Consider the following 14,736-nt stretch of genomic DNA (forward strand, 5'->3'; position numbering starts at 1 on the left):
TATACTTTCAAGTATTTCAATGTACACTTACGTTTTTCAATATTAATGGTTATCAAATATTGCATACTGCATATAATTATGTATTTCATTTAATTGAATGTAACGTGAAACATATTAATTATATATATATATAAAAATTTATTTTTAAAACGCAATAAAATATATTTAATAAATAAAAGTTTAATCTTCGAATTAACAAACTTTACTATTTTAATCTTGAGATATCATAAGCTATTAAGAGAGCATTGTTATTTCATAATGATTCATGCGATTTGTTTTCCAGAGATTAAACGTTTTGAAAGGTTAATATTGCTTCGTCAAACATCTTCGCGCGCGAGACAGAATTGCAAGTGACGATACAAAATAACAACGAAATTTTATAACATAATTTGATTATAACAAAAACTGGAGTAATTAAATTTGTATTATTAATTTTGAATCTCTTAATTTTTAAAATATATGTACCTTTATTTTACGACAATTAAACGTTGGTATTTAAAATTTTGTTAAACCTAAATTGAAAAAAACAAAGGTTTTTTTTTATTTTGTTAATAATAGGAAACCATTAATACCAAAATTGTGATTTATATTACATATCAATTACAAAATAATTTCAATAAGTACATAAAGTTAGTAACTAGTGTAGTAAAGTACTAGTGAATAATAGTCAAAGAAAATTTCTCATTGGTCAATATTAAAAATTGTTGAGCACAAGAGAGACGGGTTATTGCATGCATATACGATGTTAATATATCTTCATAATTTTTAATTCGTTTTAAAGAAAATGACGATGGTTTAATTTAAATATAATTTACGTCAAGATATGTGGTTGATAAAAAAAAAGTAGTATTATTTGGTCATATTTTCACATATAACCTCAATATTAGCATTAAAAGTTAATTCGAAGATTTTTTATATTTTTCAATAATGTTTGCCAAAGTTCATAAGGGTCTATTAAATTATTCTGTGGCTGTTATAAAGAATCCAACTCGAAAGTATGCCTTTTCTTTAACTACTAAGTCAAATGAGACAGATGAAATTATTTATCCAGAAATATTGGATCTATCCCGAAGAGGTAAAATTAAATCTCGACAGGAGATTTGGTACAATAAAATCAAAAAGCTGGAAACTGTAGAGGAGAAGTTATATGGAATTAATATGCCACGCTATTATGGTTGGAAGTCGTTACAATTAACAGAGGAGATTCCATATAACTCGTTGCATCAAGCCCAATATATTACACGAACTCATGTTGTAAATGATCATAAATTACCTGATTTTTATGATAACTCGATTAAACCTGAACAATTAGATATTTTCGTACAGAATCTTAAAAAACCTATAGAGGATATTCTTACCTTTGAGTATTGTAACAGATTGTAAGTATAAATTATTATAATGAAACTACAATTATAGACATTTTTTAATTTAATAAAATAAGCTATAATATTCTTTGTACAATATATTTTTAATAATCGAATTTCTGTTTCATTTAGAAAACATCGGACACTCGAGAGAATACAAGACAATAGAAAACTGCAGGATAGTATCACAAATTCAGTTATTTATCAAATCAATAGACTAATATTGGCTTATTTGTCTCCAACAGTATCACATTTATTGGAAACTGAAATAGATTTTGAACCAAGAGTGGAAGCATTTTGGTTTGTAGGTGGTATAGATCCTCCAACTTTAGTTAAAAAAGCAAAAACAAATTCAGAGTGGAATAAAGATTATGCAGACGATCCAGTCAATATCCCAGTTCAATATAGTGGTTCTCCAATTCTACAATTAAGGCATTTATTTCCATTGAAAGAAATTCTTTCTTTAAGTGACTCTGAAAATCCACAATTTGATGTTCCTGAATTCAAATTTGACCCCAGAGTATTAGGGTATCAATTTGCATACAAAAAAGCTACCAGCATACCTGGATTTTGGCCTGGTGATCCAGCTGAATTTGGTTTCCTGTCGTATCATAGTGCGACTCATTTAATGAACAAGCTAGAAACTTTAAAATTTGACAATATATGTGATGCACTTACAGTGCAAGCTATTTTTGCATCTTATGGTTGGCTTTTATCACAAGCTTGTTATCAAGGTATTTATTAATCGATTCTTTTCATACATGATATGTTTTATTTAACAAATGAATTTGTTTAATACTTGAATAAAAAAATAATTTTCTTTTACTTATTGCAAATTTTAGGTTTTTCTACAGTTAATGATATAACGTATCCATTAGTATCTCAAACTATTATAACAGATGGCACATGGTGGTCATTCTGTGTTTATCAACTAAATACCATATTATTACATTCAGAAAATGCAAGTGGTAATCCTTTGCGTAATATATGTTGGATAACCAAACCAGAGAAGCTGTTCGATTCGGTGGAAAATGAGAAAATTCATGGCTTTAATGATACTGTTCTAAAAAGATTAATTCAGTTCTATATCAACGTACCTGAAGAAAGGATGGGAGTGAATATGAAACCATATTTAGGGGAATCTGTTAAACATCTTGCTGATATTTCAGACGCGGAGCGGAGAACATGGCTAGAAAATACTTTTAAACATCTGATGTCTAATAGAGAAAGACATTTGTACGTAATTGCTTAAATATAATTAAAGCTAGGCAAATTGGTTACAGTGAAACATTTTTATCGATCACTAGATAAAATTATAATTTATTTCTTTTCATTTATAGGAAAATACCTGAAGTAGCAAATTGGCAGAAAATTTATATGATTGATTACAAAGAGAGATCTATGGATAAGAAACGCGATCCATGGCAGTTTGGTTATAGACCCAATAAACGAAGACTGGACGATCATCAACCGATGTATATACCAAGATGTCTTAGAGAAAATCCGCGTAAAAGAAAAATAGGTCGTTGGGCAAAGACATATTATCCAGATGCATAAAATACTTAGTTGATGTAAATATAAAATAGTTAAATACAATTTGATTTATTTGATTTTATTTAAATATGTTGTTACAGATTGATGTTTTTAATGCTTGCATAAATTTGTCCAATTTATCATTATACTATAAATTCAACATACATTGTTTTATATCCCAATGAGCAATTTTCACATTAAATGTAAAAATATGTTATTTAACTATTAGTTTTTATTGTAGGTAATACTACAAATTAATAGCATTTTAAAGCCTGTTGGTGCAGTGCATATAACTTAATCGTTCTTATTTATATATCACAGTGTTCATAGAATATGAAGATAGTTTCAAGCGAAAAGTACCCCTCTGCAAATCTTTTAGAATTATAGATTTTGAAGAATTGTTCCTAAAATATAAAATGAAATTTTAGAAAGTTTAAGTTGATATAGGTGGATAACTGTTTTAAATACAGTAGCAAAAATAATTTCTATTACCTGTTGTACAACACAACAACAACTTCCCCTGAAGGTGTTTCAAAGGCTGAAGATTTGATACTGTCTGTATCAGTGATGGAAACCCTGATGGAATCTCTGTTAACGAATCTACTGAAATGTTTAATGGCATAATAGATGGGTAGTTTATAAAATTCGTCCTTGTCTGGGTTTACCATAATGGCAGCATCAATGTAATTGTTAAGCCAGTTTGGTCCACCTGTTTCATCAAGAGCTAAATTCCAATCCATCCATCCGACTGACCAATGATTCATGTACTTAAACCAAAATTTGTTTCGTTCATTTTGCGATCAAAATAAATTTTGTTCCATCATCACGAGTGTAATCAGAATAATATTTTTTACCTCTATTATGCTTAAAATATAATTTTCACCCCGATTCCATGTATCTGACGCGACGTTTCGAGTTTCCCATGATAGTGGACCTATGCAAATCCGGAGTGAAATTTTACCATATTAAATACAATACAGTTAACTCTTTGTAACTCTGACTTTAAAGTCACATATTCGTATATGTATGTATATTTTTAAAGGTTGATTTTATTTTCTTATTGTATGCTATTGAATCGTTTCAATTTGATGTATTTGGTATATGCACTTTGTGTATGCGTGCGCAATTTACGAAGATGTACGCGATAAAATTACCTATGGATGCTTCAGTCATGAGAAGGACTTTATCTGGAAATAAATTGTGGGTCCAATCCAGTACAATTGGAGGAGCAATGGAATCTTTATAAAAATGTATAGCTGTTCCTGCAGTATACTTTGATGCATTTGCTTCGCTAAATATTGGAACGACGAAGGAGGGCATTACATTTCTGTTATCGTCTAGAGCAAAGATCAGTGTCTCATTGTGTATCGACGACGCCAGAGTTGGACCCATGAATTTGGCAACCCAGTTAGCCATACTATCAGGTGTCCATCCCATAGTGGTCAAGGGGAAATTGGGTGTGTAGGCATTCATCGGTTCGTTACCCGTTGATATTGCCCAGATGTCAATGCCGTTATTTTTATATTCGTCCAGAAACTTTAACAAGTAATTAGCCCATAGTTGATTGTATTCATTTTTTAAGAAACCTAAACAGACGTTAAAAGATTGGTGTTTTATCTTCTGAAATAATACAATGCATCGGTAATTAAATGGTCTTTTCAAAATGCGAAGCTTTACTTTTTATCGACTTTGAATAAACTATTTCTTATATGTCGGATTTATTATTCACGTTAAATGACCTTGAATTGTATGTCAATAATTTCGAATATACGCTTTTCAATTATTTTTATCTGAATAAATTATTGTTTGGACAAACATTTAATTGAGATTTACGAATGAAACGTTAGTCGTTATCAAGATAAAAATTTGTAATAAAAATGTGCAATGTGTAATAAACACTGTCCAATACTGTTTAATAACCGTTATCGGATACTATGAAAATATACTATATTTACGATAATATGTGGAAAGTCGACGTGACCTTCGTTTCTCTTTGATGGGCCCACTTAAAATGAAAATGTTTACGTTGTATAATACAACACCGTGTTATTTTGTTCTGCTATCAACATTATAATGTTATATTTACCAAATCCATTGAGTCTGTTGTTAGTTTTCATCCATGGCGGAGCCGACCACGCGGCACTGATGAATTTAACTTCAGGATTTAATTCAAGAGCCTTCTTCGCGTATGGTATTTTATAGTTGTAGTCTTCTGGCGCGAGGGAAAAATGCTCCAGCAATGTGTCGTTAGGGTAGTCATCGTAAGTGTACGGTCTCGTTGAGAAATCGGTTCCAGCAATTGGAATGCGACCTAAGGTATATCCACTTCCTATTTTCGGATCGTAATACGCCCTACGAATAGTGAAATTTCGATAATTATACAGAGTATACGCGAATAGAATTGAGTTTACGCATAAATTATTAAGAATACAAGCGCGTGAAAAGTATTGTGTTTGTGAAGTGCGTTGGAGTAATTACGGTCGATCGATGCTATTTATTTCTTTGAATTTATAAACGAATGCTATATAGAGAACAGCTTGTGCCACACCAAAAAGAAAAGGTGCATTATTTCATTCGGGTAAGTAAATATGATATATATATATACATATGCATAATAATTATTGCAAATACTTTTTTGCGTTCAATGGCAATGTGGACTATTTACTATTTGTATAATCGACCTTCAAATAAAATTTGTTTTCACACCTATGAGAGTGCAACCATAACGATTTAATTTTTTGATCCTTATATCGATTGTATTCTGTTTATAAGATAGTATCGTTACCGAATCAGTTGATCTTGAGCAGCCGAACTGAGTTTCTTTATGTTTATACCAGCAGAGTCGGTAAACGCAGCTCCAAACCCAAAAATCGTTTGATACCTCTTCTCAGTATTTATGATTAAAGTAGTTCCGTAAAGAGAACTCTCATCAGTGTCGAAGCGGCCCGTTGACATCTTCATTCTAAGACCCTCTTTGTTCGTCACGTACCAGTAGAAACTTCCCTTCTCCGAGATCGTGGGATCATTATTCGGTGTATCATCGCAATACGTTGTATTGCAAATACACGCGACTATGTCAGTGCCAACTGTGTAAGGCACGCAGTCTTTGGTGCTACCTACGATCGATGCAACTGTCACAATTGTTTGCGAGTTGTAGACCTTGGAATCATCTTAATTACTCGTATATTGTTTACCGTAGACAAAAATGTTTTAAAGAAAAGTTGCACGATATCAAGAGAAACATCTTGGTATTGTACACAGATGCAAGAGGTGTAAAGAGGCAAGGAAGTAACAAAATACTGATCACTGTATGTACTTTGAAACATTTTTTCATATCCCAAATAATTTACGAATAATTTAAGATGATTAAGTTGAGTTACAGAGAGTAATGCCATTTTTATAAATATTACCTTCAGTGAGGAAGGAGGCTATGACTATAAATGCGATCCACATAATCGAAATGTTCGTTAGCGAAAATGTAGTTGGCGTTAAATGCTTGAAGCGATATATATCCGCTCTGCTGTGTATTTTACTTCACGATAAAGAATAAAATATGCCTGAAGTGTACTCACTTGGTAGATATATTAGAAATATTTAATGTATGAAGTCTACGTTACACGAAAATATTTAATTGACTGCTAACGGTGAATGATCACCGTTAGATATTTTTTTGACTGCTGGTTATGTCGCAAAAGTGATTTCACTATTGTAGTTCCAGAATTATTTAGAAATTACCATAAACATTGATAAAGGTATTTACAAAGTTTATCGTTTTTGCTGAATATTACCATAATTGAATAATGAACGAGAACAAGAAAAAGTTTTGTCCATATTAATACTGTTTGGTATTTTGGTACGTTCGAACGATGTATAGTCAATTGATATTTACATAAGACGATGTAACGTGTATATTAATTTTGGGATACGTTTTCAGTACATTGATCAATTGTCCCGTTAAACATAAAAATATGATTTTGAATGATCATTTATTATTTCAGGTAACTTACAATTAAGTTAAATTTCAACTTCTCTATAAAATGTATTTATAGCTTATAGATTACGGTGTTCATAGAGTATGGAGATAATTCTAACTGTAGCGGATTTCGTTGTGCTTCCTTAAGAGCCACAGAAATTGGAGAACTATCGCTGGAAAACAAAATGAAATTTTAATTGTAATAAGTTACTAGATGTTTTCACTTGTTAATTTCTAAAGTTGCATTCCAACGTATTTAGACTTAACCTTTACCTGTTGTATAGTACAACGACAACTTCATTCGAAGGTGTCAGAAAGGCTACAGATTTGATTGTATCGGTATCGGTGATAGAAATTCTGACAGAGCCTCTGTCAACGAACCTACTGAAATGCCTGATAGCGTAAAATGTGGGTAGTTTATAGAATTCGTCTCTCTCTGAATTCACAACGATAGCCGATGCAAGCGTGTTCTTACTCCATGTTGGTCCACCCTCTTCGTCAAGAGCCAAATTCCAATCTATCCACCCGACCGACCAATGATTTATGTACTTGAAGCGGAATGATCACCGTTAGAAATTATCTTCTCGATATCGTGACCGTAATGAATTGTTTCGAATCGACAAGGATATAACCAGAACAATAGTCTTACCTCTATTATGCTTAAAATATATTTTTCTCCATAAGTCCACGCATTCATCGCAACATTTGGAGTTTTCCACGTTGGTGGTCCTACACGAGTATAGAATGAATTTCTTACACTCTCTAAATAGTTTTTTTTTTACAGATATGAGTTATTTACACAAAGTTTAATGTAACTCGTGATTTTCCTAAATTCAGTGCTGTTAAGTAGTGCCGAATAACACCAAGTAAACTTGAATAGCTTGTAAAATATTTGTAAGAAAGGTATTTTCCGCAATGAAGTTTTTATTTCTTCCTCCACACGAGTAACATTTCTGTGTTTTTAATATACGTTAATATACGTGTATGTACAGACAATTTCTACCGGAAGAGCTCACCTATAGATGATTCAGTCATGAGCAGCAGTTTGTCAGGGAATTGTTCGTGAGTCTGGTCCAAGACCGTTATAGTAGGTGCTTTGTTTGGAAAATACCAATGTACACCGGTCCCTACAGTGTATTTCGATGCATTCTCATTTTTAAATAACGGCACAACGTAATCGGGCAATAATTCTCTGTCGTCGTCGAGGGCCAAGACTACCGCGTTCGTCGCCGATGCCAGAGTCGGGCCCAAAAAATTACCAACCCATTTGGACATGCTGTCAGGTGTCCAACCCATGGTAATAATGGTCGAACGATTAATCATGAAGGAGATTGTGGGTTCGTTACCCGTCGTAACGGCCCATATGTCGATATCGTTTTTTTTATACTCATCGACAAACTTCGTCAAGTAATTTGCATAGATCTGATAGTACTCTTCCTTTAAGTAACCTAAACAATCGGTATATGATCGGTAATTTCTGTCCGAAGTAAGTACAGTAATGTCTCGCAAAATGCTCGATAATCAAATCCGCTAATTGTCAACATGAAAACATGAATAGCGAACTTTTTGTCGGAATTTAGAAGAAACTTTGTTCTCACAGTCTTATACTCTTGGAACTAAGCTCGAGTCAAAGAAATGCAAACGATGGTGGGCATGATTCCTGAATGCGAATCTGAACAAGAAACTTTATCAATGCTCGAGACACTACTGTATATTACTTTTGCGTTTCATTGCTATGAAAAATTTTCCATCTTTCCCAATATTATACCATTAAATTTACCAAATTTATCGAATACGCCGTTGGTCTTCATCCATCCAGGAGCTGACCACGAACTGGCAAGAAGTTTCATTTTACTATTCAATTGGAGGGCTTTCTTCACGTATGGTATTTTATATTCGTAATCCTCTGGCGCAAGTGCGAAATAACGAAGCGAAACGTCGTCCGCGATGTCGTCGTACGAGTAAACTCTCGTGGAGAAATCCGTACCAGCGATTGGTATGCGACCTAAACTGTATTTGCTACCCGCTTTTTGACAGTAATACGTCCTGCGAATCGCAAAATTCAATTATTTATTCGGAGCATATTTTGAACGAATTGAATTTACTCGCAAAGTAACGAATATACATTTCTGAAAAAAGTGTTGGTGCAACGATTAAATGATGCTATTTATACACCGTATATGTCATTCTTAAGTAAAAATAGTTTTATACACAGGCAAATAATTAACGCGTAAGTTACACGGAATAAAATTACTGATTTCAAACGATTCGTGAGAGATTGCTTTGGAAATAAAATTCGTTTCTCTTTCTACAGGATCTGGATGTAACGAATTAATCTTTTGGCCTTACCGAATTAATTGATTTTGAGTATCCGGGCTGAGTTTTCGAATGTTTATACCGGCAGAATCGGTAAATGCACCTCCAAAGCCGAGAATCGTTTGGTACCTCTTCGTAGTATCTATGGTTAAGGTGACGGCGGGGGAGTAGTCGGGATCGTTGTCAAACATCGCTTCTGACATTTTCATCCTGATACCCTCTCTGTTTGTCACGTATCGGTAATAAGTTCCTTCCCTTGGGATTTTCGGATCATTGTACGGTGTATCGTCGCAATAGGTTGCATTGCATATGCACGCAATTGTGTTAGTTCCAACCGTGTAGGGTACGCAATCTCTGACCTTGCCTGCGATTAACGATACTGCTTATTAGACGTGTTTACACCTTTTGAAATTGACGTTCAATTCTACGGAAAATATAGAATTTATAACATTACTTTCGACAAGGAAGAAAATTGCAATCAGAAATAACTTCCACATGCTGAAAATCGACAGTTGAAGTGAAAGCGAAACCGAATGTAGTAAAATTACCCGCTGATGAATTATTATATACCGTTTGTACGTATGGTTCGTAGCCTAGTAGGGGAAATACAATCGTTTACATTTCGCTTGTCATTTATTTGAAATGTCAATGTCTGCTATAGAATTAATTTGCCGCCCGATAAGTCAATTTTTAGCGGTCGATGGTATTAAAATACCGATTGGCTGTAATTGAATAGCAGATTTTATTATTGTAGATTATTTTAGTCGATGAAAGAGAAATGTCGATAAGAGAAATGTTGTTTATCGTATATTACGTAATAGATCTTTAGAAAAGAAGAAAGCTTCAACTGTTGTTAAATTGTAGTTAAATTGGAATTAAAGCAATTAAGACGAAACGATGAATGAATTGTTATATAGCCAGTTGTGTAAATATAGGAGCGTGGTAGGGGAAATATGATTGTTCACGGTTCGCTGTCACCTGCATAGCAGTTGTTTACACAAGTTGCAGTTTGTGTGTCATTTAAAAAGCATTTCTGTCTTTTGTCGGCATTAATGTAGTAAGTGGTTACGGTGTGCGGCTGACTTCATTGTTATACATTGTTAATTTTTCGATATTATTATTGTTACAGTTTACGAAAAATATAGTTTTAGTTCAAATATCACTATTGGTAGATAAATGGAAGAAAATGGGAAAGTACGAGCGATAAAGGTTTATTCGTGAATACAAAAGTACAAAGAAGATATGCTAGGTCTGTATAGTTAGGAGAAAAGAACAGTGTCGGATTAAGGGAAATGAGATTCTACGCGGAAGTAGAATGTGGGCAATATCGAGTAATTTTACCTTACAAAGGCCGGCTATAACGTCTGACCCAATGTACTCGCACGGAAGGTCTTCTTTTTTCGAAGAATACACTGCAACGAAGCGGTCATTCCAGGATAATATTTTGAATTTTAATTTGAACACAACATGATACTGGCGACCAAGAGTTGAGCAATCCAAGAACGAAGTAGCGTCAAAGAAATTCTACTTGTGCAGGTAGAATCTATCGATGTATCGAAAACATTTTTTAAAATATTTTGTACGTTATTAAATGTATGGAATTTCACTTTCAAGTATTGCCGATAATTACCGAAGCAATTGATTTTGAGTATCCTGGTTGCAAGTTTTTATGTTTACGTCGACGAAGTCAGTGAGACCTCCTTCGAAATAAAAAATCGTTCGATATCTCTTCGTACCGTTTACGATTAGGATTGTTCCAAACGATGGGTTTCGACAAGCGTTAAATTGTACCGTTGACACGCCCAGTCTGTGCCCCGGTTGGTTCGAAACGTATCATACGTACCATCTTTGGAGACTTTCGACCGATTGCTCGATAAACCATCGGAATACGTTGCATTGCAAACGCACACGATTCGGTCGGTGTTGAAATTACGAGGCACGCAATTGTTAGCGTTACATACGACGAGCGAAACGTATCGTAGCTCTTGGCAGTTGTATTAACATTCTCAGGTGTCCGTGTTAAATTCAACGGAGTAATGCAATATTTTTAAAGAATTACGTTTGTATTCAATGCGAAAAAATTGTAAGAAGAATCCATACACTGAAACTCCTTGCTGACGAAAATGACGTTGGAATCGAATAAGTTAAAGTTAAACAGCGAAAGAACTAATATATAAATATGATACAATGTAATTTGATCGGTTGCAGTGAAGGTGAACTGCCTAAAGTTTATTTACCTATCAGCAATGTTAGAAATGTTTAATGCATGGTTTTTAAATTACCTAAAACCTAGTTTTGTGCCGATAGAATTTATTAACATAATGTTACGTGCTACCTGTCATATGAGTCACTGGTGACCCCAGTTGTCATGTAATATCTATTTCTGAGTTAAAGTACTCTATTTATCGAATAATTTGTACATTTCTACGAACGGCCATAACGTTGGGTAACAAAATAAGGGCATTTCTAAATTATTATGCCATCTTGAGAACCTTCCAGTCTCGTGTACAGAAACGATTCTCTTCTCTGTCTTTATTCGCAGTAGTTTGGAATAGAAAATACACAGAGTATCGAACATTGTCGTTTATCATTGAGTAATATTGCAATTTAATTTCTCCGTAAAAGGTACTTATTGTTTGTATATTACTGTATTCATAGAATATGGAGATAGCGTTAAGTGCAATCCACGTTCTCCTCCATCTTTCAGAGTCACAGATTTTGAAGCACTATGGCTGAAACACGAAATCAGATTTCAATTTCAATAAGGGGTAACCATATGTTTCGATAAAGGGAACTTTTCAAATTCGAAACGATAGAAAATTGTTTGGTTTCCAGGAATCTAAAATTATGTTAGATGCAACGGTAAACGTAATCTGTATTACCTGTTGTAGAGTACAACCACAATTTCTTTCGAAGGTGTCAAGAACGCGGTAGATTTGATCGCGTCGGTGTCTGTGATCGAAATCCTGACAGAGCCTCTCCTAACGAATCTACTGAAGTGCTTGAGGGCATAATACATAGGTTGCTTGTAAAATTCGTCCTTGTCTGGATTCACAATAATTGGCGCGTCAAGGTAGTTCTTCATCCAGCTGGGACCACCCTGGTAGTCGAGAGCCAAATTCCAATCTATCCATCCAACTGTCCAATGATTCATGTACTTGGAATAAAACGTTTGTCATTAGAAATAATTCTGTTAATTTTGCGAACACGGTACATTTCTTTCACTCAAAATGCTTGCAACTCGGGTCAGTTTTCTTACCTCTAGTATGCTCAATATATACTGCTCTCCGTGATTCCATGCTTTTAACGAATAATTTGCAGTTCCCCATATAGGGTCGACTATAAAAATACAATTTTTCTTCAGAAGAATGTTTTTCATACGAGAAGATTTGCAGTAAGACGGTAATGTTTCGTAATTTTTTTAAACTCGATGACGTTAAACAGCATCGAATATAAGGCGAAGACGATTCGTTTAAGTTGTCAAACGTTTTTAGCAAACATACCTTTCCTCGCTAAATTCTTATTTCATTCCCCAGGCGGACGTGTAATATTATTTTTTTAACGATACAATTTTTACATAACCAGGATATACATACACGTTTGTGTACACGTAATTTATGTTCGAAAACTCACTTATGGATGCTTCGGTCATGAGCAGGAATTTTTCTGGAAATTCCTCATGAGTCTGGTCCAATACCGTTATAGGTTTATTGTGAAAATACCAATGTACACCTGTTCCTACAGTGTACTTTGACGCATTCTCATTTTCAAATAATGGCTCGACGAAATCGGGCAATAATCCTTTGTCGTCATCGAGGGCCAAGACTACCGTTTTCGTCGCCGATGCCAGAGTCGGGCCCAAAAAACTACCAACCCATTCGGACATGCTTTCAGGTGTCCACCCCATGGTAATAATATTCGTACGATTGACCATGAAGGAGATTGTTGGTTCGTTGCCCGTCGTAACGGCCCATATATGGAGACCATTCTTTTTGTATTCGTTCACAAACAGCGTCAAGTAATCGGCAAAGGTCTGATAGTATTCTTTCTTCAAATAACCTAAACATTCGTAAAGATATTGGTGATTTTTGTCTTTGAAAAAATATCATTGCATTTCGTGTACCGTACGAAAGTTTTGGGAAAATATCAAGAGAGGAAAAGGTTATTAAATTTACCAAATTCTTCGAAGACCCCGTTGGTTTTCATCCATCCTGGAGCTGACCACGCGCTAGCAAAAAATATTGTTTCAGGATTCATTTCAAGGGCCTCCCTCGCGAATGGTATTTTATATTCGTAATCCTCTGGCGCGAGTCCGAAATAACGCAGCGAAGCATCGCTCGCGACGTCGTCGTACGAATAAATCCTCGTGGAGAAATCTGTCCCGGCTATTGGTATGCGACCTATGTTGTAACCGCTTCCCGAGTTTGGACAATAATACGACCTATAAATAATAATATTCAATGAATTATTTACAACGTATTTGGACCAAATTGAGTCTAAGCACGAATGATTAAATTCACTTTCTCGTAGAATTTTGCACACAAAATGGTTGGATGGATAGAAACTAGATTCGATTCATGATTACAAATGTATTGTTTAATTTCGAGATTTCCGAGAAGAGACAAATAAGTATAGTTACGAAAAATAACGAAGAGAAAAATTGTGTACGTTGCACAAGAGACGACCCGATAGACGGTGATGCTTACCGCATAAGTTGATCCTGCGTAGCCAGACTGAGCTTTTTGATGTTTAGACCGACAGAATCGGTAAACGCACCTCCAAATCCGAGAACGGTTTGATACTTTTTCGCCTTATTTATAGTTAAAACGTCGCCGGGGGACGACTCGTAGGTGTCAAATTTCACACTTGACAGCTGCATCCTGAGCCCTTCCTTGTTCGTCACGTACCAATAGGAAGTCCCTTTTGGCGGAATTTTTGGAACATTACTCGGTGTATCGTCGCAATACGTTGCATTGCAGATGCACCCGACTATGTCGTTATCCACGATATAGGGCACGCAATCCTTGGCATTACCTGCGATTAATACGACTGCTGTAATGCTTGCAGGTTAACACCTTTAGAAGTTATTATTAAGTTTTGTAGAAAATAACGTAGTTTGTGAGTCAGTTTTTATAAACTACAATAGAACATTACCTTCGACGAGGAAGAAGACGGTAATTAGAAACACCTTCCACATGCTCGATATGTTTAACGATTGAAGTTCGATTGAAACCAAATGAAGTAAAATTGGTCGATGATAGATTATTATATACCTCTTATGTGTTCAGTTTGGAGCGTGGTAGGGGAAACATAACTATTTACATTTGACTGTTACTTGTTTTACAAGTATCTACGTGACACGGGTCTTCATTTATCACCTGATAAGTATAATATTTTTAGTGGTTGGAAGTTTTAACGGCTGGTTATTATTGTATGACAGATTTTATGATTGTAGATTAGTTTAATCGACATCGTGTTATTAACAGAAGTTTATTCTGCACCGCGTACACAAGGATGTACGTAGGATAATACCGTGCATGGAAAAGTTTC

At 34.6% G+C, this 14,736-nt stretch overlaps 4 protein-coding genes across 4 annotated transcripts; 1 reads left to right on the forward strand and 3 right to left on the reverse strand.

Annotated features, from left to right (window-relative positions):
• Positions 1-680: 680 nt before the first annotated feature.
• Mrps30 (mitochondrial ribosomal protein S30) lies at positions 681-3,723 on the forward strand. Its single transcript, XM_076323539.1, has 4 exons — positions 681-1,379; positions 1,497-2,098; positions 2,207-2,600; positions 2,705-3,723. The coding sequence occupies exons 1-4, from the start codon at positions 928-930 to the stop codon at positions 2,919-2,921; spliced, it is 1,665 nt and encodes a 554-aa protein (XP_076179654.1). The 5' UTR covers positions 681-927; the 3' UTR covers positions 2,922-3,723.
• On the reverse strand, positions 2,956-6,459 carry LOC143152921 (lysosomal acid glucosylceramidase-like). Its single transcript, XM_076323542.1, has 7 exons — positions 6,308-6,459; positions 5,683-6,013; positions 4,984-5,249; positions 4,052-4,483; positions 3,752-3,831; positions 3,390-3,664; positions 2,956-3,301 (listed from the first exon to the last, which is right to left on the reverse strand). Exons 1-7 carry the CDS (start codon positions 6,348-6,350, stop codon positions 3,202-3,204), a joined length of 1,527 nt encoding a protein of 508 aa, XP_076179657.1. The 5' UTR covers positions 6,351-6,459; the 3' UTR covers positions 2,956-3,201.
• Positions 6,460-6,864: 405 nt separating this feature from the next.
• On the reverse strand, positions 6,865-9,785 carry LOC143152920 (lysosomal acid glucosylceramidase-like). The gene is made up of 7 exons (XM_076323541.1): positions 9,641-9,785; positions 9,220-9,550; positions 8,651-8,916; positions 7,887-8,318; positions 7,520-7,599; positions 7,144-7,418; positions 6,865-7,043 (listed from the first exon to the last, which is right to left on the reverse strand). The coding sequence occupies exons 1-7, from the start codon at positions 9,681-9,683 to the stop codon at positions 6,941-6,943; spliced, it is 1,530 nt and encodes a 509-aa protein (XP_076179656.1). The 5' UTR covers positions 9,684-9,785; the 3' UTR covers positions 6,865-6,940.
• A 1,872-nt stretch (positions 9,786-11,657) lies between these two features.
• On the reverse strand, positions 11,658-14,470 carry LOC143152922 (lysosomal acid glucosylceramidase-like). The gene is made up of 7 exons (XM_076323543.1): positions 14,341-14,470; positions 13,893-14,220; positions 13,362-13,627; positions 12,820-13,245; positions 12,446-12,525; positions 12,069-12,343; positions 11,658-11,918 (listed from the first exon to the last, which is right to left on the reverse strand). Exons 1-7 carry the CDS (start codon positions 14,381-14,383, stop codon positions 11,816-11,818), a joined length of 1,521 nt encoding a protein of 506 aa, XP_076179658.1. The 5' UTR covers positions 14,384-14,470; the 3' UTR covers positions 11,658-11,815.
• Between the last annotated feature and the right edge of the window lie 266 nt (positions 14,471-14,736).

The sequence above is a fragment of the Ptiloglossa arizonensis genome, chromosome 11, assembly GCF_051014685.1.
Source record: "Ptiloglossa arizonensis isolate GNS036 chromosome 11, iyPtiAriz1_principal, whole genome shotgun sequence".
NCBI lineage: Eukaryota > Metazoa > Arthropoda > Insecta > Hymenoptera > Colletidae > Ptiloglossa > Ptiloglossa arizonensis.